This window comes from Montipora capricornis, chromosome 6 (genome assembly GCF_036669925.1).
Source record: "Montipora capricornis isolate CH-2021 chromosome 6, ASM3666992v2, whole genome shotgun sequence".
In the NCBI taxonomy this organism is placed as follows: Eukaryota; Metazoa; Cnidaria; class Anthozoa; order Scleractinia; family Acroporidae; genus Montipora; species Montipora capricornis.
This window is the reverse complement of record NC_090888.1, coordinates 42954679-42977178: the sequence shown is the minus strand read 5'-3', so window position 1 is coordinate 42977178 and position 22500 is coordinate 42954679. Positions and strand designations below refer to the sequence as shown.

General features: G+C 40.1%; 2 protein-coding genes across 3 annotated transcripts in view; both read left to right on the top strand.

Annotated features, from left to right (window-relative positions):
- Positions 1-368: 368 nt before the first annotated feature.
- Positions 369-14762, top strand: LOC138052195 (von Willebrand factor A domain-containing protein 7-like). 2 transcript variants are annotated; one of them, XM_068898569.1, is made up of 9 exons: positions 369-1219; positions 3190-3347; positions 4791-4895; positions 5575-6186; positions 6723-6947; positions 7672-8252; positions 10195-10372; positions 11086-11747; positions 12520-14761. In XM_068898569.1, exons 1-9 carry the CDS (start codon positions 390-392, stop codon positions 12970-12972), a joined length of 3804 nt encoding a protein of 1267 aa, XP_068754670.1. In that variant the 5' UTR covers positions 369-389; the 3' UTR covers positions 12973-14761. The 2 variants fall into 2 exon arrangements, with proteins under 2 accessions (XP_068754670.1, XP_068754671.1); XM_068898570.1 differs by lacking the exon at positions 369-1219 and adding an exon at positions 1232-1378 and having other exon boundaries at positions 12520-14762.
- A 2928-nt stretch (positions 14763-17690) lies between these two features.
- Positions 17691-22500, top strand: part of LOC138052193 (uncharacterized) — an 8416-nt gene continuing 3606 nt past the window's right edge. The window contains exons 1-4 of the mRNA XM_068898567.1: positions 17691-17817; positions 18343-18435; positions 19201-19401; positions 19802-21520. Of these exons, the coding sequence (XP_068754668.1) occupies positions 17718-17817; positions 18343-18435; positions 19201-19401; positions 19802-21520 (2113 nt within the window). The 5' untranslated portion in view covers positions 17691-17717. The remainder of the gene's footprint in view (positions 17818-18342; positions 18436-19200; positions 19402-19801; positions 21521-22500) is intronic.

Genomic DNA, 22500 nt, shown 5'->3' with positions numbered 1-22500 from the left:
CATTGAGTCATTAATTGGGGCTAATCGTATGCGTCCTGGTCTTTTTCTGTCATACATATAGCTTTCCTTCGTGGCTTGTTGCTTTTACTTACGGCTCGGTAATATTCAACAGAAATGCGAGACAATTAAGCGACAACGGATCTTAAATGCTTAAAAAGTTCCTGCTACGCTAAGTTTTTTGTTGTCGAGTAGAGCGAAAACTCCTTTAGCTATCCCGGAAGAGTATCCGTTCTGCTTGTTGGCATGATTAGCTGAAGCAAGCATAAGAAAGATCTTCAAAGTGAGGCTACACCCATCCCTAGCTTCTGATGAATAACTGTGCTTGACTCACTGGATTTTCGACAAAAACTCTTCGTCTGCGTGTCGGGCAAGATCTTTCAAAGAAAATCATGGCAACTCTGAATTATCCTATACTTTTAGTGTTAGTGGTCCAATTCATTATCACTGTCAAGGCCTTTCTCCCTCGTAGTTACTTAACTGTAGAAAATTCATCATCGCTTGATCATGCGGTAATTACAAAGCAAGGATTCTTTAAACCGCTATTGCAGTTTTTACTGGCCAATCCACAATATTTGAAGGACGAACAAATGGCGGGTTCTCTTAGACAAATCCAAATGTCTGATCCGCCAAAAGCTTTGCAGGCCATGATTGAGACCATTTCGCCCCAGATGAAGTTCCTTACTGCCTTAAACGAAATTCAGAGCGCCAATGTGGAGGTGGATTCTTTTCCATTGAACAAGTCAGCTTCTGCGCATTTCGATGCTGAACAATTCAAAGAGGGCTCTGAACGCATCATCAAGTTGCGCCAAGAGCTTATAACATCTCTCCTGAATGGTGAAAAACTGCAGCACGCTCGGAACCTTGCCGGCATTGCTCTACACACATTACAAGATTTTTACAGTCATTCCAACTGGATAGAACTCGGTCACAGGGAGGTTTACGACGTTTTAGTTCAACCCGGAAGTGAAATCCCGTCGAAGTTCATCGCCGGGCCAATGGAGGCGACGTGCAAGAGCTGCAGTTTGGAATTGGGCTTGTGCAAGAACAACTTGGATACCTTCAAACTAACAAGTGGCTATCGCTCAGGGCAGGATATTGAAAAGCCAAAGAATGTTGGAAAATGTAGTCATGGAGGAAAATTGGATGAAAGTCGGTTGGAACCAGCTGTAGGCGGAATCAACAAAGATTCTGTATCTTATATCGAGTCACCACATGCAAAGTAAGTAAAGGAAGAAACAAAGGATTGTCAGCTTTTAAATTTTATCGCACACCTTTCCGAACTTTTAACTAATATGTAATGCACGCGAAGATGAAAAATATCAACTGACGTTACTCGGGTGTGAGATAAAGAGGGAAAGGTTAGGCCTATATTTAAAAGGTAACGACCATTTCAAAAACGTGTTTTGAATTACAGAACATCAGAATTTCAATATAACCCAAACGTGACAAAAACAAAACCGTTTCGCTGAGGCGGATCTACGTTGACTTAATCAAACTGCCTCAAAACTTGGAAACCGGAAGAAAACAATCGGATCGCGGCAATATTAGCGACAAACTCCCTTAGAACCTTGCTAAACGACATTTATAATAGACTCTGTCATGTGTTTTCTTCACTGAACACAGAAAAAATCCACCCGTTTGATATTTCAGACTTTCTGGTGTAAAAGGCCAAATAGTGTACAAATCAGAATACTCGATCAACCAAGGAAGACGTGTCAATGGGACGAAATACAGACTTTGGCCCTGTACATCAGACAAAATGACAAATAGGATGACTCGACGCATACCGACTCTTGAAAGGGAAAACTGGCTGCTTGTCCGTCGTCTGGAAACATAGCTAAAAATCTGACCTTTCTCAAAAGGAATAATGCTCGCAGCTGGTCGCTGTTCTTACTGTTCCCAGAGGGTGGCCACGAGTGTGATAGCCCCGAAATTTTTAGCGTGATCCCTTAGGTGCGGGATTCGTGATTGGACATAGCAGCGTGATGCGTGATCTATTATTTCACAAACGCGTGACGCGTGATTTACCCTGTAGATTTCCGTGATAGGTCAAGTTTCTTTGACATGATTTGTGAAACTAGACGGACAGACATTTCAAATTGGTAGCCGTAAGACCATTTTCTGGTCGCATGGTCCTTCTAGTTCAAACAGCTCTCTTTTCCAGTCTCCTACCGTTATCGAAAATGTGTAATTGTATACTGGAATGGTCGTAAATTTTGGTCTTATTTCAAAGCAATTACTAAAAATGCTAGAATTCCTTGGGCATTTAGTTAAGCATAAAATGGTGCAGGCCAGTACACTTACTGTTAAAGCTAATTTGTCCAATGCGTTCTTCCGCAAGCAGCGCAACCGATCGCCTACCCAAACTCAACTGTAGCTTTGGTCATGAATTATAAGTTACGCCTCACTCGAATAAAATTACTGAAAAAGGTGATGTGCGATCTAAGACATCTAATTGACGAAAAAGAATGCTTGATACAGTATACGCTAATTCATTCAATGGATTTCTGGTTACTGCAGTTGAGCCTCGTTTACATGTACGTGATGCGTGATGGCTTAAGTTTTTTCCTTAATGCGGAGTGGGTGGGTGAGTATATCAAGGACTTGTAATTCTTTTCTTATCAAAGCATACCGGCCTAGATAGTCGTTTTACCTGTTGACCAGGCATAAGGTATAAATAAGAGTCCATTACCCAAGAGTAATTAAGAATCTAGTATCAAGTTTGTCCCCATCAGCGTCAGTGTTATTTAAAACCATGTTTTGCGGGAAAATAAAGAATAGACCAAATCTTGTACCCAATTCAAATCTCCCGGGGTTATGATTCTTTGTGTATTTTATTTGCATCAAATTATAGCATTCACATTTAAATGATGTGGAAATACCTGGAACAAAACGTTTTATTCTCAAAGGATTTGAATTGAGTACAACATCGAGTTAGGCGATTTGGTCTATTGTTTGCTTTACCGCAAAATTTGGTTTTTAAAAAAACTGTTTTCTCCCGCTGATTGGGATAAGGTCAATGGATAAATCTCGGTGTAAAGCTGTTTTTTATGGTAAATAATTAAAACGTGATTGTATTTAAATGGAAGAAAGGGAAGCTTCCGCTGGAAACTGGAAGCTTCCCCTTCTCCCCTTCTCATCTTCTCTGCAAGACCATATTAAAAATCACTGTTCCTCTTTTCTCTGTAGCCTTCATAACATCGCAGCTGATCTCGCAATCGAGGCCACAAGTTTGTTCGTGACTGGCATTCGAGAAGCAGTCGGAGATGTTATTTTTGCTAAATTCTTAAACATGAACTCAGCGAGAAGCTTGGCGCTTGTCATAGATGTATCAGGAAGCATGAGTGGTGAGTTTTAGTCCCTCAATCTAGTCTAAGAAAGTCTAACTTTCAATCACAATGAATAGGACGTTTTCAACCAACCTCTAGAGACACCAATAAGAAGAGAGAAATGTTCGACTTCCGGGTGACGAACAAAAGAAGATCTTTTGTTTTCGTCCACCAACATGGCGGCGATGACGTCACGTAAAAACCTCCTATACAGGTTTGTTTAAGTAATTCGGACCGGACGTCGTTGCAGCGATTTCAAAGAAAAGATCACATGTTTACAAAAAAACCACTCCTTAGTGCATCCAGGAGCGCATGAGTAGGAGCTTGCCTCTCCCATACAAGCCCTATGAGTCAACCTTTGCTGGTATCTTTCTATTTTTAGAACGCCACGAGTTCTTCGGCTCTGTACACACTGTTTAGAATGGCAAATCAGAATAAAATTATTGTGGAACAAAGACAAAAAATAGCAAAAACAATGTATGCAAATTGTGCAAATTGATGTAAATTGTTGTAAATGTGAGTCTCCTGCTGAAGGATTAGTTCTAAAAATAGAAAGATACGCGCAAAGGTTGACTCAAGTATATAATGCATTGGGAGGCTCCTAGTCATTGGCTCCTGGTGCATCTTATTATGTGTGGTTGATCTTTTCCTTTTTTCTCTATACGCGAGTGTTCATGTTTCCATTTTTAGTGTTAACGCTTACTGACTACTAATTAATCAACCATAGTTAAGGACAAGAAATGTAGTTTAATGTCGAGGGGCGACTCGGGATACTTCTGCGGAAATAAAATTCGCGGGATTCGAACCAGTCCTACAACCTTCCGATTACCAGCTCGGATGCTCTATAACTGATCTATTAAAGTTGTCAAATGACTCCAAAAGGAAACTCTTCTTCCAACAATATATAAGACATGTTATGTTAGACTTGACGCAAACCCCTTTTCTCTCCCCTTCCACACCAGTCCATAGGACCCGCTCGAAGTCTATGCTATCACAGATTTATCCCAAATCCTATCTTTTGAGAAGCTGGTTGAGATGAGGGTATATACACGTTTTCCAACATCATAATATTCTTGTTCGTGGAAGATCCCGTTATCCCAAGGAATAACACGAGTGCGCTGCCCATATACCCACCGTAAATGATGCTTCTTCTTTTTTTAAGAAAATTCTGTTGTTAATGTTATCCCGCGGCATTTCCATTGTTCTCTCAGGTGTACGGTGGGGTTCTGAATATACTTCTTGGTGACCCCTTTCGGCGTCGCCTATTTTTGATGAGAAATTGCAATGGAAACAGTCATGCCTGAAATAAAACGACTAATGAACTTGACAAGAAAAGGAAGGGAACAAAATAAACTGTATGGAATGCAACTGCCTTATTTTTAGCTTTTCCGTATTTTCGTATTTACTATAGAGTTTTTAATGCATTTTTGTCTTTTCCTGTTTGTTTCTGAACTGTATTAGATGAAATCAATGACGTGAAGAGAATATCCATCAATTTCGTAAAAGACACGTTAAAAGAGAAGGGAATCTCCTTTACCTACATTCTCGTGCCGTTTAGCGATCCAGGTGAGTGGTTTTTCTTTCCTCTTGCATCACAAAAGCTTTATGTTGCCACATTAATTTACAGGAAAATGTCGTTCATTCTGTCGAGGAGATAACCCTCGAAAAAGTCAGCTCACAACTCGTTTGATTCCAAACCAAAATTTCCTGTCTCACGTTCCAGCCATGTAACACCACAGTTTCTCAAGTAATAACATGGATAACAAATCACTCCTTAATTTTGGCGCGAAATTTCGGTGTTAAGTTATCATTCACATGTGAAATTACAATGCTGCCATGGCAACTTTTTCAGAAGTGTCAAATGGCATCTTATAAACGTAATTTTTCACCCATGATATTAATAGCTAATCAAATGATTTTAGACAAAACTCGCGTGAAATTATTCCCTAATCGTTTAACTCGTTACCATTTGGTTACCCATACAAACGAACCCCCACATTAATTTACAGACTGCATTACCATTGTTTCTCTCACTGTAATTATCAAAGCAAAGCAAAGCAAGAACACAACAATTAAATTATGCGCAGCCTTCGAACTGCCTCCAGTCCGCTGGCTTATGCGTTTCTAATCAGGGCGAAACAGTTGTCCATAGCTGGTCATAGCTGCCACCGCCGGGTTAAAATGACTGGGCCTAAGAGCAAGGTATAGTGTATTCTTTTAATAACTTTCCTTGGGTACGTTACAGAGGTGGGTCCAGTAACAGTGACGAATGATGCTCAAGAAGTAATTGACGCAGTTAACAACTTAGCAGCAAATGGAGGTGGAGACTGCCCTGAGCTAGGAATGGCTGGTCTTTACCAGGCCTTGCTCCGATGCCTTCCTGAGTCTGTCATCGTCTTCTTTTCCGATGCCGACTCCAAAGACGAACACCGTAAAAACGAAGTCTCGTCCCTGGCGAAGGAAAAGAAAGTCAAGCTCCTTTTCCGGTTAACTGGTAAGTGTGCAAGACGTAAGAAGCGTCATGCTCATCAGACAGCGGTTCTCGAAGGCAATCAGCGAACAAGAAGAAGTTTGCAAGGTCAAGCTTTGTACCAGGATCTCGCGACCCAGACAGGGGGGCAAGTTCTTTTGACCAGAAAAGGAAGTGTGGCTGATGTTGTCAAACTGATTGATCCCGGAAGTCCGACTAACTCGTCCTTTGATCTTAAAGAAGTCGAGTTATTAAACGTGGAGGAGAGGAGGGGTCAGCACTTTAGTGGAAAGACTTATTTCATAGATATTGATAGCACGTTGGAAAGACTGGTTCTCGTATTGTCAGCTGCTAGCTCGCCAAACATGGAATTGAAGAGTGAAAAAGGTATTTTTAGTTTCCAATCACAAAGCCAAAACACTGGCTATTAAATTGAAAACAGGGAAGGACTCGAAGACATACAAGGACTAGCTAGGTTATTTTGAAATGAAAATGAGACCCTGACGTCGGATGAGGTATCTGAAGAAAGCGGCTCAAAAAAGTTGTCTTTGCAATTACGATTGCGTGCAACCAGTGACAGGTTTGCTCACATCTTCACGCGTTTTTATCTCCGCTTAGGACTCGAGTCCAACTCCTTTTCCGTTGCTCGAAAAACGGCAGCCCTTAAGCAAACAAGCAACAATAACTTCAAGGCGGTTATTTGTATTACTCGAATAAAGGAAGTGCTGAGTCCTAAAATGATAAAACATCCAAGCCTTTTCAACAAACAAAAAATGCCGAGCGGAAGAGAACAAGTTCCCCCTTCCCACCCCACTCCACCCCAATTGCAATAGGCTCTACCAATGCAAATAGCTCTCGCCAGCAGCCACAATGCCGGGTATATTGGTTTTGTGTTTTGCTTCTTCTTCTTTTTTTTTTTTCAGGAAAACCCACTTTCCTGAAAAAAGTCCTGTCTTCATCAAATAAACTTCTCATATACGAAGTAACTAACTTAATTAGCGGCTCACTAAAGATCTTAGTTTCGTGCAATGGTCCCTATACCCTGCAAGCATCGGGGTCCAGTCCACTCGACTTTACTTACCAACTGTTGGACGTAGAGGACTTGGAACGGGGAGTCACAAGGCGAGTTGTTGGAAATCCTCTAAGAGGTAAGACAAACAATGCACTTTTTCTTTCAAGGCAAATACGTATCAAGAGTTTTCAGAGTATTAATCAATCAGAAAGAAAAATAAAAACCTTGAACTTGACGTTTCGTATGCTTTAACAGACATTTCGGATCAGAAAGTAATTTTGACAGCTATTTGGGTTTTTTGTTTTTGGACATCATGCCCTCTCGCCCCGTCATATGACAATGACGCAGGAATGTTAGACCATTGGACGGGTGAACGCGGAGGTTAGCCTCTAATCAGGCAATTGTATCGACTCTCTTTTGAGGTGTCGACGCTTCTCAGTTCTATCATAGATAGATGTGCATTTTACATATTAACACAATGTTCAATAGCCTCTTAACAGGGTGTAGCAATTTAACAAGATTATAAGGACTTGTGTACGACTAGTTTCTACTTAAAGATGAAATAAATATCTTATATTGCAACTTCCCCTCCCCACTCCTTCAAAACAATTTTGAGACATGACTGCCATGGCCTGGAAAGGAGAGAGCGCATTTGCTGGCCTCTTAGGAGGTTATGGTAAGGATAAAAATTGATGATGTCTTTAGCCTTTTTTTTTTCCGTGCCTAATTGTAGGTTCGCAATGCGTATAAAGATTTAAAGGAGCGTAACAGTTGCTTCTTTAAATTACACGAAAGTAACATATGTACTTTTGATTCGTAATCATCTAAATCGTCCTAATGTTTTTATTTGGTTGTATTAGGTCAGACATTGCTGCTTACGATGGATTTCGTTGGTAAAGGTATTGAACAAGTGATCAGTTTAACGCTCGTGAGCATAAACGGAACAGACCTCGAAACATTCAGCATCACCGAAGGACGAGGCTTTTACCAGGGTTCGTATTTCGCAACCTTTATTCCCACTGCAGGCAAATTTCGACTCAAGGTGACAGGGATTGACAAAAGCGGAGCTCCATTCCAGCGAATGAAACCAACGTTGTTCACTTTAGGTGATGTCAAATTTTCTCCAAACGTTGTAAGCAGATCTGGTTTGACCACGGTTTTTCCAGCAGAGCGTTCGGAAGTGGAAATCAATGTAACGAACTCTGGGGACAGCCAGACAATTTATTTTAGTGCATCTGATGATCTGAGCTATGTCAAGAGTGTCAACCCGTCTCAAGCCAATCTGCAAAAGAATGGCACAATCGTTCTTCGAGTTGCTTTGCTTGCGCCGAGTGACGCCAGTTACGGTGTGACGAGCACTGTCACAGTATTTGCGTCACAGAATCCTGATTACACTCAAGTGGTTAATTTTATGGTCTTTTTTGTAACTGTTGCATCAAAGGTGAGCAGATTTATTTTATATATCATAGGGGTTGACAAGCCTGACTCACGCTTTCCACCCACGCGTTGTAGCCTTTAAATCTCAGAGTTTAGCTTTTACGAGTATATCTTTCAGAGACCTTCCTCGTTTGTATGATATAATTGGAGGTTCTTTGTAGATCTGTCTAAGGCGAGATTGTTTCTCTATCAGTTGCCAGTGTTTCATAAGGATGTTTTTAAGGCCGGGAACTGATGGTTGATACTGTGTGACAAAGGGCAAAATAGTTTTTTTTCTTGAAAGTTTTTGTCGGAGTGCTTCTTTCCTGTTTTCAAAGTGTATTTCAGAGAGAGTTTGAGCAAGAGATTATTCATAATGATCTCTTGGTTTGAGTTTTTAAGTTTCGTGGATATCCTCTCTCTCTAAGATGCTTTTGGAGTTCTTCTAGTCGGTTTTGAAAGTTTTCTTTTAAGGAATTTGTTCTGAGTAACCGCAGGGCTTCGCCTTTTATAAAGCCCTTCTTGACCCCTAAAGGGTGGCAAGACGTGAAATGTGTATATTGGAAAGTTTCAGTAGGTTTGAAATGCGTTCGTACGTCGAGAATTGACGAGCTGTTAAACCGTTTGCCTTTGTACACAATTGTATCCAGAAATGTGACTTTTTCCTCAGAGATTTCTGCTGTGAATTTAATATTGGCATGGTGATTATTTGCTTGTTCAATGAAGTGTGTTATTTGTTCTCTTCGGGTACCCCAGAGAGAGAAGATGTTGTCTATATATCTTTTCCAACAAATAAACTTTATTGCGCTCTTTTTTAATAACTCTGTTTCTACTTTCGCCATGAAGATATTTGCGAAAGCAACAGCGACCTTTGTTTCCATCGCTGTCCCTTGTGTTTGGAGGTAATTTTTTCCATTAAAATGGAATGAATTTTCTTTTAAAATGAGTCTGAGCGCTCGTTCAAGAGACTGTGTTGGAATCGGGGGTTTATCTTTGTAGTGACTAACATATGCTTTGCATATAGTTTTGATCCCCTCTCCCTGTGGAATGTTGGTATATAGACTTGTCACGTCCATTGAAACACCAACACAGTCACTTGAGCGAGCGCTCAGACTCATTTTGAAAGAAAACTCATTCCATCTTAATGGAAAAAATTACCTCCAAACACACGGGACAGCGATGGGAACAAAGGTCGCTGTTGCCTTCGCAAATATCTTCATGGTGAAAGTAGAAACAGAGTTATTAAAAAAGAACGCAATAAAGCCTATCTGTTGGAAAAGATATATAGACGACATCTCCTCTCTGTGGTACCGGAAGAGAACAAATAACACACTTCATTGAACAAGCAAATAATCACCACGCCACTATTAAATTCACAGCAGAAATCTCTGAGGAAAAAGTCACATTTCTGGATACAATTGTGTACAAAGGCAAACGGTTTAACAGCTCGTCAATTCTCGACGTACGAACGCATTTCAAACCTACTGAAACTTTCCAATATACACATTTCACGTCTTGCCACCCTTTAGGGGTCAAGAAGGGCTTTATAAAAGGCGAAGCCCTCCGGTTACTCAGAACAAATTCCTCAAAAGAAAACTTTCAAAACCGACTAGAAGAACTCAAAAAGCATCTTAGAGAGAGAGGATATCCACGAAACTTAATAACTCAAACTCTCTCTGAAATACACTTTGAAAACAGGAAAGAAGCAAGGGTCAATAAGTAGTAATGTCTTTGGAATCAGGAAATAAAAAAAATTATCTGGGAGCTCAAAGAAATTTATTTGTCATAGACCGGAAAGTTTTATTGTAATTCCGTCATTACTTGGGTTTTTTCAAATGAAAACTGCTCGAAATGGGCATCTGTGTTTGAAACGAACTTTTTTCAGGCGGAGTTCAGCTTCTTTCATGTTATTTCCAGAGTACTCGATCCAAGCCTAACATAATCTAAAAATTATTTTAATTTCGCAGAAACTGGACGTTTCCCCCCCAAAATGCTCAGTAATGACTCAGTCTGGAACATGTGCAAGTGTGTTTGGCAGACAGGAATGCGTGTCCGCCACGTGGCATGCGCGCGTGAACTTCTCTGACTCAGGCGAGGGACTTCTTTCCATAACAACGAGAGATAACGTTGAAGGGTCACTCAAAGGTAAACAGGCGCCTCAAACAAAAGAAACTAAAGCTAAGATACCACTTTTTGGAAAGATATTCTCCCTTATATATGTCATCTAAAAGTAATTTAGAAGGAGTTAAAAAATAGCAAGAGCAATAGCCGCTTCCATCTCTGAAACCGTCATTTTGTCGAGAAGTTATCGAAGGCTTTTCAATGAAAGTAGCCAGCCGATTGACGCAGTCCTTGTAAATCAAACAATTTTTAATTTGGTTCGCAAAACGCTTAATTTTAAAAAAATTGCAGATCAAAAGAATACGATTAATTGGCCCTGATTGCCTAAACTCGCGTAGTTTGCACTCATGGTTGGCTGAATGAGCGTTGGCAGCAGCGAATTTATCTCCAGCTGCCTTGAAACGATTCTTGACAAAGTTTAGAATTCATCCAAATGCTCGAGGGAAAATCGGTCCTTAGCAACAAAGAAGACTCTAGTTCTGTGATTCACAGCGAAGACGATTGATTAATTAATCCTATAAAATAATGAAGGACTAATGATCAGGGGCCGATTGCTCGAAGCCTGGTTAGCGCTAACTGTTGGTTAACTTGAGGTATCAAAACCTATAGGCTTCCATGGTATTTAACGCCAGTTAGCGCTAACCACGATTCGAACAACCGGTCCCTGATGAGTGACGATTATCTCTTTACGTAGCTTCACGTGAGTACTCATCTCGCGTACTGTTCTTCTGTTCCAGTCGACGAATTCAGACAGGGTGCTGTGGAAACATCCGTTCAAGCAACCTTCACTTCTAACTGCTGCAACCCTAGAGTTGTCTTTGTTGGCATTGACCTCGTTGGAAACGCTGGCACTTGCGCCGTAAGCCTGGTACCCGATATCGTGTTGCTCAGAGCCAAACCGAACAGCACAACTGTATCCCTCCTCCCTGGCGAGACCTCCAAGCTCCCTTTCACTCTCGACAACTTCGGCTCCAAAGGATCTTTTTCATTCCAAGTCACGAAAACACCAGAGCTTATCAGTTACGTTATACCCTTTAGTCCCGCCCTAGAAAGCAATGCTAGTGTCGCCGGACATGTAATTATCAAGTCTGTTGGCGAAACTGACGAAGTGAAGAATTTAACAGTGACTGCTGTTTCACAGTCAGAAAATGTGAATGAGAAAATAGTAACACTATTTCACATCCTGGTTTTTGTATCTAGTGGGCGCGTCACGCAACCAACGACACAGTCACGTGATCTGACAACTCTTGGGTCAGTACGACCAACGACAACAGCAATCAAACATGTGCGTTTAGTGGCTACAGTACCTTTTCATCAAGTTTCTATAATTGCAGGGGAAACAGCAGAGGTTAATTTCACGTTGAGGAATTTGGCGTCGGCAGAAGTGTTTTCTTTGAAAGTAAGTTCATGTTCTCGTTCTTTTGGCCTTCTGGCCCTCTTAGCAGCTCGAAGCAGCGCACGAGAAACGTTTTCGAATTCGTGCACCGCCTTCGACCTGCTTTGAGACACAGTTATGTAGTGCAATGATTATGAATACCAAGTTCTTCAAATTGTTCTGCTTTTTCAAAACTGTTATCTTTTAATTTTCCCTTTCACTTTAAAATCACTCATTATATTGAATGATAACACACCTTACACCAGGTAGAACGAATCAGAGATCCGAGCGTTTTTCATATAATTGAAGGAAAAAAAAACGTCGGTTCCACTGCGCATGCTTGCATCTGCTCGGGTATTTTCATTTCGTTCCGACAATATTTGAACACCGACATCAATAACTTGCAAGATCCTAATTAAGACAGTTCGCAAGTATTATAAAATGTGGAAAAGCAAAAAGAACAGGGGGAAAAAAAGACGTAAATCGGTGCTGTGCTAGCCAAATGATGTCTTATAGTCAGACAAAAGTCTACGTGAAGTTTATCGTTGACTTATAGGGTTTGATAGCAGCTTGTGACTAAGAGGTAATGACGTCAGTGGGCCCACAACTTATGCCAATCAATTGTACTCGACTTTTGTTTCTTTCTTTCCATCGGTTACAGGTACACTCAGGCTACGCACCCTCTGAAACAAACCAGAGGTCATCTAGGAACGGGTTTAGAGCTTTAACGGAATTCGAACTTTACATCATTTCTGCTTTCTCTGCCCTCTTGTAAATTCTGTTACTTCCTTCACAGGTGCTCAGCAACCAGTCTACAATAAATGGAAGCGTTAGGCCGTCATCCTTCGCTCTCAAACAATCTCAAAACGTCTCATGTGTGCTCATCTTGACCTGTGACCTTGAGACCCCAGCGACCTCGGTCACTCACGTAAATATCACGGCCAAATCTGCGTCGCACAACGCTCAAGACAAAGAGTTGCTGCTTTTCTCCTTAACCATAACTGTTATTCCTAGAAGTCTGTTCAGAGTGGAATATATGCATGGCGAGAACAAGCTTGCGATTTGGCATGTCGCTTTAATAATCATTTTCGTCTTAGCATTGATTCTTCTTTCTGCTGTTCTGTTGGTTTTGAAACTTAAACATACTTCGTGGAGACCAAAACAATTTAAAGAAGAAAGCACTGAACCCGGACAGTCTGCAAGTAGCCATCTCCTGACTCTTAAAAAGCTAAATGATGAAACTGTCTGAAATCCTGTAGTGGTAAACAGAGCATATGTCAAAGAACTGTGGCAGTTAGCATAGGAAACCACGTGACCTCCAAAGTAATAGGAATAAGAGAAGTTTCAAGAAGTGTGACGAGGCCTTAGGCGAATCCAATTTGAGATAGTTAAAATACCATTAGCATTCATTAATCTCAACCAGTGCGAGAACAATTTTCAAGAACATCTGCCATTTCGGTTTGTTTTTGGGAAAAAAAAGAGAAAAAAAATGGTCTCTTTTTTTAATGTATTGTCTTCATTATCTTTACATATCTCCTGCATAGGTACTATTGTAGTTAATTGCTCGTAATTTTAACACTAATTGACGAAATAACCAATACCAACATTCAGTGAATTGAGGGTATCCCTTAAATTGTTATTAATTGAAAAAAAACATCACTTTTGCTAGTACGAGCGCAAAATAAGGCAATCAAATCCAATCTGCCTTAATGTCAATGCATAGATATTTAGCACCTTTTTTCTGTGGAAAATACCAGAGAGTGGCAGACGAGTGTTCGAGCGCGCTGCCCACACTGTTAGATTAGAAGACAGCGGTAAGTAGAGGGGCATCCTGGGTGGTTCCTAGTCCTTTTTCGGTTTTCGGGTGACGTTTATATGGTGCGGGTGTATACACCGCAGCAGACACAGGTAACTCCGCATCAAGCACTGATGAAGAAGACATGGGTGACTATAATTTATCAAGGTCGAAGATGAGAAGTATGTTAGCTCTTCCACCTGTCAGCATTGGTACGTTCATCGCAGATGTGAGCAAGGGAGATTGTGGAAAGCGCAGTATCTCCTTTTCGTAAAGAAATTGAGTGATTTTGCTGACGTTAAACGTAAAGAAAATGTCAGCAAGCAGTAATTACGGAGTGCAAATCTGCGTATCTATATGGAGTTTAAGAGAAGGTTAAGGAAGACTGATTTTATCTTTGCACTGCATAGGCAATGACTCTTCTTCCTCCACTCACACAAATCCCATCCATGCGTGTCCCCAAGCATATCCTGGGACTTTGTGTCTGGAATCCAGAGCTTTCAGTTTCATAGCATCTAACATAAACTTTAAGGCAAACTGTGTTGTGGTCTATCATGGTGTATCATGATTGAGAGGGTAAAATGCTCGGAGATATGTGCTACACTAAGCTACTCTAAAATCCGAAGGTAAATAAAGATATATGATATACATAATAGTCCGTTGACCGGAAGGCTCAATTGGTTGAGCATCGAACAATACGGGTAGTAGAGGGATCAAGGACTGAGAAATTGCTGCCTTTGTAATGACATGTGCCAATGGCTAAACTCTCTGGACATCTCGGATAAACCTTAGGCCTCGCCTCACAACCCTTCCCAACAACCCAAACACTTTTCCCAAACAGTAGGACATGGAGTTTCCGGCGTTGTGGTCTCGGTGTCCGCTGGGATGTAGCGAGAGGGTCGCAAGTTAGAAAAATCTGAAAAATGAAAAAGGTGCATCTCGTCTCGTATCGTATCATATCGCATCGTAAAGTTCTCCCTTCAAAATTTCACTTAGGAAAACGTCTTCTGATATTATTGAGTTCAAATGAGATGCAACAATTCAGTGAAATGTGCTTCTCTCGCGTTATTGTTGTGTGACAGCGGTCCAGTCAATCAATCAATAATCTTTATTTATACACGATAAGTCTTTAAAGCGACGCTTCGCTTGTGGGGTCGTGTCTAAATAATTAAGTAAAATAACTTAATCAAATTCGACAATAAATAAATAAATAGGATATAAACCAGCTAAAAAGTTGAATATTCCTTTGAAAACGTCTTCTGCACTGACAATGTCGTCATCACCAGACACCCATTGTAAGACATCTTTCGCTTCCAGACTGATAAATTCTTCTGTCCTTATGACAACAATAAAATATGGGTTGACTACCCCACATACTAGTTCTTTGGTTACCGAAAGAATAGTTGTTGTGGGTCAAATCCGTTATATTATCAGGTTGAATCGGTTTTTACCTGGGTGAGCCGCTGTCAACCCCCTAAAAAGGTCTGAGCCGGAACACTTATACCTTCCCTCAAATCTCAACACATCTCAACACATCTCGTATCATTTTGTCGGTTTCTGTATTCATACAGTTATCCATTCAGTCTCAACATTACAACACAGTAAGGTAACCGGTACTGGAACTCGGACCGGAAGTTGTGTTGACATTAAACGACTACCTTTCCCTCCAGATCTATAATAGTCCTGTGTCTTCACCACTACCGCACAACGACGAACATGCTCAACCCATCTCAGTTCTTTTCATTAATTACTTTTGTATAATAAGTCAATTGCTATCTATGTATAATGATAACTAAAACTAATCCTAACCTAACCCTAATTTTTTCTCTGCGCTTAGTTAAGGCTCCAAAAAGAGTTTATGTGATTGCGTATTCAACCTAGGTAAAATAAGGATCACCAATTTGTCTTCGGTAAAAACGGATTCAACCTGAGAATCGAACGGATTTTACCGGCAACATTGTTTGTTGCCGAGTGATAATTACTATTGACCCGTGGCTCTTGAGGGCGAAGGGTCTAATTGTTTTAGTATCGCCCAACTAGTCGGACAGAAAAGGCAATAATAAAGTTAGCAAATGCCAGTTAACGAAATATTTATTTGGGAATAAAATGAAAGAAAGCGTCACGCTTTTCGCTACTCGAGGACTATTAATAATAGTACTCTAGTAGCGTAGCCAATCAAAATGCAGGTTTTGCATTAGTCCACTAGTTGGGTGATACTAATACAGCATTATCAAATAATGTTTGAAATATTGTCCCTGAGCAGCTAGCGCTGTGGTGGTCAAGTGGTTCGAGTCCATTGCCAATATACTTGGGTTGTCTTTTGAAAAATATATGACCATTTCCAATAATCCATATCAAGCTTTCAGTCTTCTAAATTAACGATAATAGTAAATACAGAGCAAATTACGAATCAACGATAATCGTTGATTCAAGGTAGAGAATGGGTGGTCAATATGTGGGTCCTCTCTTCTGTGATCAAGGCAGTTTCAGTTTGAGTTTATTTGGTTCTAATTTAGCAAGGCTAATCCTAGCACTGGTCAAGCGGTCCATTAATGAACAAGTCATAATTTCATAAGCGCAATGGTTGCAAAATGCAATACACTTAAATCGGTCAGACTACGTCTTCGTTGATGCGTGCTTGCAATAAGAGGTCTCACTAGCCTGCTCTTTAAAACTGTATACGTGTTTTGTATTCACGACGCAGGTGGGCAATCGATTCAAAACTGGAATAGTTCTAATAAAAATGAGTTTACATTCGTTTATTCCAGCAGATGCTCCGTGTCGCCGACCACATGAAAGAAACGGGGGTTCTGGGGACGAGAATGAGTTCAAAAGATCATGCAATCAGAGTAAAGCACGCATGTCCGCCATGCATGTAATTCTCTAATCGACTGTGCCGTCAAAACAATAAATTTTTTTTTAAGACTGCACTGCGTAATGTGACACACTCCGGCCCCAGCTTTACTCAAAGTCTGCATTTTACCCGCGGTCTGCATTTTGCCCCTGGATTGCAGTCTGCACTAGGCGAATATAATTAGATTGTGCTAGCATAATTTTTGGCATAATTTGAGGAAACTAGCACAGCAAAGCTAGCAGAATCGGCATGTATTGATAAGCCAGTTTTTCCTTGATGAGCTCTTGGTTTTGTTCAATGTTTTAGCGGCATTCGTGCTTTAGTAACAGAAAGAGAGCCTCTCTAGGAGGCTGGCAATCTAGCGCGAGATGACGGGAACCGGAAGTTGCTTTAGATCAGGTGTTAGTCGCAGCTCCTCTCATTTGCAAGTTTGCAAAACGCTGCCCGACTTGCAGCTCTCTGGAGGAAACGAGAAACGAGAACCAGCAACCATAATCAGACAACGAAAGCAAAATAAAATAGAACAGGAGCTTGTGACACCAGACAAAAAGAGATAAACATAAAGTGTATCCATAATAAAGAATGACATGATACATTTTTTGGACTTATTTCGCTTATGTTGCAAAGGGAATAATTTTGGGAAAAAGTGGCATACTTTGTAAAAACGAGCATAATTTGAGCAAAACATGGGCACTGCTAGAAGCATAATATGCTAATCTTCTTAGCACAACCTATGAAAATCTCGCGACTCCTCTTGGTGGGTTTGCACCCTTAGGAGTTCATGTATGACCCCATGAAATGTCCTGGGCCTGTCGCTTTTGACCGTATTCATAAACGGCGGCCAAGAAATTATTCTTTTGTGGTTGTGCTAATAATCCTCGCTAGCCTCACTTTGGAGCAAAAATTATTTTGAATTTTGTTCGTGCTAACGAGGCTAAGGAGGATAATTCGCATAAGGGCAAAATAATAATTACTTACCCGCCATTTATGAGTACGGTCTATGATCTTCGCAGTTATGAAAGCAATTTTAGCAATTGCGTAGAGAAGCCTGAAAAATTGAGGACTTCAGTTCCGCAGTTCAATATAATTTATATTCCTTTCATGTATCGTTTCAAAATCCCATAATGCACCTCTTTTTCCCAAAGAAACTTTTGTATAATTGTTGTTTGCAAGAGAAATCGAAAACAATGCCTATGCAAATTTCTGGGGAGTAAAAGAGGTGTATTATGGGATTTGTGCAAATTTGATGTCTGCTTAGGACATTTCATGGAGTCAAACATAATGTGCTGGCTTTTTCACAACCCTTCGGAGCTATCCCCAGACTTCTTCGGTGAGATAATTCAATATGGAGGACGAAACTCGTTGTGTTATTCCCAAACTTGAAGACCTATGTGCTAAGTTTATACGTGACAATGTCAACTCTTGGAAACCTGAAGACTTTTTGGGTAAGAAACTGTGATGACTCCATTATGGAATTTCAAGTTTTTCGTGTTTTTGAAGGGTGCTTCCAAGTTAAAGTTTAAAGATAAACTTGAACTCCCAGTTGAAAAGCTCCCAACGGGCACGATGGCTCAGTTAATAGTTGAGCAAGTGGAGTACAATCGCATGTAGTGAGCTACAATCGTGGACAAAACTCTAAGAAAATTACCCTTCCAGGCGCTTTCAGTTATAAGCAAACCATTTAACTCTCTCTCCCCCCCCCCCCCCCACCCCCCCATTTTGCAGAATTTGGAATTAAAATAGTCTCGACTACAACTGAGTGGTCTATCCAAAAAAATCAGAAATTTGACAAAAACTTTGGAAAACTTAAAAAGAAATGTCTATCTGTGAATTATGAATAATCCGTCTATTGAAATTAGAGTTATTGTACATGTACATGTAGGTGAAATATACACATTTGATTTCAGATGTCAGTCCAAAGGTACATTTCTATTCTGATTATGTTTTTTTCTACTTTGGTGTATTCTTAGTCATTCCACGACACTTGTTTTTCCCATTCTTGGAGAAGCTACAGCCCCTGGAAATTGAAAGGCTTGAAATCTCAGGAATCTTATCAAGAATGGGTATGTAATTTCTCTAGAATCTGGTATTTGTTCCTGGATAGCTACTTTTCACAAAGTGAATTTACTTGATACTATAATCAACTGATGCATCAAGAGAAATTTACAATGTAACCATGTATTTCAAAAGAGAAAATTTAATTAAAGCCCAGTACATTGTTGGGTTGCAATGGCTTAAAATCATCTGGCATTAGACAGAGTAAAATATTCTGGCGTTAGACAGAATAAAATACTAAATATGGCTGGTCTAGGCTCAGGTTTAGGGGTGAAAGGGTTAATACCATGACAGACTGTGTGTTAGACTCTGTGGATCCTATTAGTAATTTGCATTATTCAATTATTCCTGTTTTTAATGTAACTTATGGACATTTAGTCGAGGAGATCCAATGTACTGTAAGCTAGTACACAGTAGGCTGGACCCGGTTGTTCGAAAGCTGATTAACTTAATCCAAGATTAGCGTAAACTTTTGTTCCATGTTTTCAACTTTTTGGTGAAAGTTTCTTTTGCTTATTTTCGTTTTTCAAGCTGGACTTCTTCTAATGTAAAGTTTTGCCAAATATAGCTGTATCAGCATTGAACAGAATTTGGGAAAGAGAAATAATCTCCTTGGTTTAGTTTTTTTATCTGGATTAGCATTAATAAGCTATTGAACAACTGGGCCCTGGAGCACTGGTAATATGTGTATGGCCACCATGGTAGTTCTGACATTTCTTGCTCCCATAGTTTAATTTCATCTTTGTGTTTCTGTTAATTTTCCACATTTGTAGGAATTAATACCAGTTATCTTTGGCAAGATATGTATTGTTCGCGTTGGCCAAAAAAGAGAAAGTGGCCAAAGGTGTATTTTAAGTGGAAGGGAGCTGCACAGGATCATGAAACCTGGAGAGTTTACTATCTGCAAAGGCACATGCAAGATGCTATCAATGTTAATGGTTGCACAGGAAATGAAGACTGCTCTTTGCCTGCAGGTACTGAGTGCAAAAAGATGATTAAAACAGATTTTTTCATCAGCTTTACATGTACAGTGTCCATCAGACAGTATACTTTGTACATCTACTGTAATGTAATGTTGATGTGTGCAGTCAGATGTATCATAATTGCCTCCTTTCTTGATCCTGTCCATTAAAGTGCTACCTTGCGAGCAGAGTCTCCTTCCTTCTGCATGATAGTTTTTTGCATAATAGCCCTTTTCTTATCACACCTTATCAGAAGGCCTGACATTTTAGTTGTTTTTTTTTTTTTAATTGAAAATGACTGCAAAGTACTATTACAGTAAATTTAATGAAACATAAGTTACCGGTACTCCTTTTGAACTTGTTAAGATGTTTCACTTTAACTTAATTGCCTCAAATTTCACTTCCTTTGCAGGGCACGAAGATCTTCAAAATATCATTTCAGTTTGTGGAAAGTATGCCACCTATCTCAGGCTCTATAACGGGGCTTGTATCTACCTAGCAAAACACTGGGAAATTTGCCAGCAGGTTGCTGAGCATGTCGAATTCTTAGAGGTTTTCATGCTTCGAGACAATGGAGAAGGTGCACTGTGCTACCTTCTTCAAGCATTTGGGGCAAAGAATTTGAAATCTGTGAGCTTTAGTTTTTGCAGAGTGGACAGTCTTCAAATTTGGCACAACATTTTTAGTTCTCTGTTGCCAACAAACTCTCAGACAAGGGACTGTTTGACTTGGGTAGGAAAAAATACAGAAAATGCATGTAGTGTTGAATTGGAGAATGAAAATTCCATCAGGGAAACTGATAAAACAGACATGAATATAATGCATCAACAATGGGATCACAAACAATCAGAATTAAAGACCTCCTTTACAAGAACAGGTCAAAGGTGCAATGACACAGCTAACAGTATTTACGTGCCATCTTCCCAAAGTACAGAGGGCGTGAATATTTATGACTTCTCTGATAGCATTGACAGCTTTCTCACACAAAGCAGTGCTTTTAATGCAGGAGTTTGTGATGTATGTTTACAACAGTCTTGTCTTACTGAAAGCTCATCCAGTAGTGACTCAGACCTGTATGATGACATTTTTGCTTCATGTGCATGTAGGCGTCGGCAACTGACACATCAGTTACATGTAAGAGAGCCTTTTGAGGAAATTTGTGCTGATTCAGACACACGAGATCGAATCACTGCTGAATCATTCAAACTTTCATCCAGGTTGACCAATTTATCAAATCCTGTATTTTCCTTAAAGCACTTTGAACTAGTTGCAGTCCGATTTCAGCAAGATGCCGTCTTGGAATTCTTTTTAAACTGTCTTAACCACTGTGTGAAGCTGGAATCTCTAACTTTTGAGGATAATCATCTGGGCTTTGTGTTACAAAAACCTCAGTTGTTGAAGAAATTCGTCAACACATTATCCTTTCTGTGCACCAAAGGTCAACTGCAATCACTTAAAATCACTGATAACATGATGGATGACAAAGCATCAATTCCTCTCATTGAGAAGTTTGTTGCGTCATTCTGCCTTACTTGTAACAGTGCTGCAAAGTCTCTGAAAAACCTAGTGTTTTCTTCCTTCCTTGTTTCTGCTGCAGCATTTTCTTCATGTATAGGAAGAGCAATCAGAGATCATTGTATCTGTGAATGGAAAAATAACCCGTCAACAGCAGCGATGTCAAGTGAATCCAGAAAAAAGAATGCTCAATCATTGGGTTGGGAAATGCTCCATGTAGGTTGTGAAGAGCACTATGGTAGTGATAGACCAGGCAACAAAAGTGGTTCCAACAGAAGCATTACAGGTTCAACACAAGCAGGCTCTACTTTCAAGGATAAAGAAAGTCAGCATTCTCATTTTCTAAAGCATTGTAGTGGGATCTGTGCAGAAGAGGGAAACAGAACAAAAGAAAGCCAATCAGCTTCCTTTGGATGTGATACCGGTACTAAGAACACCAACGGCAACTCTGCAGTTATCGGAATCCAGGAGCTACACCTAACATGTATGCTCTTTGATCAAGGAGCAAGCTTGATTGCTGACGGACTACAGTCAAACTGTTCACTCTATTCACTGAGCTTGATTGATTGTGATATCTCAACGCCTGGGCTCGCTGGCATTTTTCATTCCTTGACAGGTGAGACAGCAAATTGTAAAATAAGCACACAATGCACGAGTGTCCACAAAATTAATTACCTGTACATGTATAATGAATGTCATCATGAACTACTGACTGTGCAATATGGTGGAAACTGAGGGGGAAAGGAGAAAGTGAGTGTTAAGAACTAGTACAGGTTTACGACACAACTGCCAACGAGCTGGGTCAGGTGGTTGAGAATGAAACTATGGTGCTGGAGGTCAAAGCTTGCGAATCCCAGCTGCACTAAACCCCCAGGGTCATAAAATTACTGAGGAGAAAGTTCTTTTTTTGTAATTATTACATTGTTCTTCAAATCTTTTTGAATAAGCTGAACTACAAACTGTGGGTGCCTATCTTACAACCCTTGCTGTTAACACTGTGGGACATTTACACCGCTTTCAAAGAGAAGGGCATGGAATTTCCAGTGGCATGGTATATCTCTGCATGGTCGATATGGCTGGACTAGTTTGATAGGCTTCTGAGCAAACAAGACCACAAAAAAAAGTACAGAAGTCGGGATCTTTGCCTCAGGCAAAAATTGAAATTACAATAATATTTCAGGGACAATGACAGTGACAGTGACAAGAACTACAAAAAATGACAATAAGGAGTTTAAGGAAGGACATCAGCAGTGTTGAAACGAAAAAATCACTGCAAAATATAGCTTAAAGCCAATTATTCCATTTTGTTCACCTTGTATAATACAGCCAAACTATCTGAATGGTAACTGGATGGGTATGAACCATTTTAAAGCAAAAAAGAAAAGAATGGTTCAATACATTTTATAATTTGCCAAAAATTTGATCATTTCGCATTGATGTTTTGTGAAGTATGGCAAAAAAGGCACGGAAATGCATGATGTATGAGCAGCACAATTATTTTTCCTTTTTTAACTAACCGATCATATTCTTGCCTTGTGGCACTGTCATTGCCAACTAGCTGTTGTCTTTGCATGAACTCCCTGATGTCTCAATTTT

What these genes read in the sequence shown, in the direction of transcription:
- LOC138052195 (XM_068898569.1), top strand. Translation starts at nt 390, where the DNA reads ATGGCAACTCTGAATTATCCTATACTTTTAGTGTTAGTGGTCCAATTC. An exon ending in CGTGCCGTTTAGCGATCCAG is followed by an intron (nt 4,896 to 5,574) that starts GTGAGTGGTTTT and finishes GGTACGTTACAG; the next exon opens with AGGTGGGTCCAGTAACAGTG. An exon ending in CGTTGAAGGGTCACTCAAAG is followed by an intron (nt 10,373 to 11,085) that starts GTAAACAGGCGC and finishes CTTCTGTTCCAG; the next exon opens with TCGACGAATTCAGACAGGGT.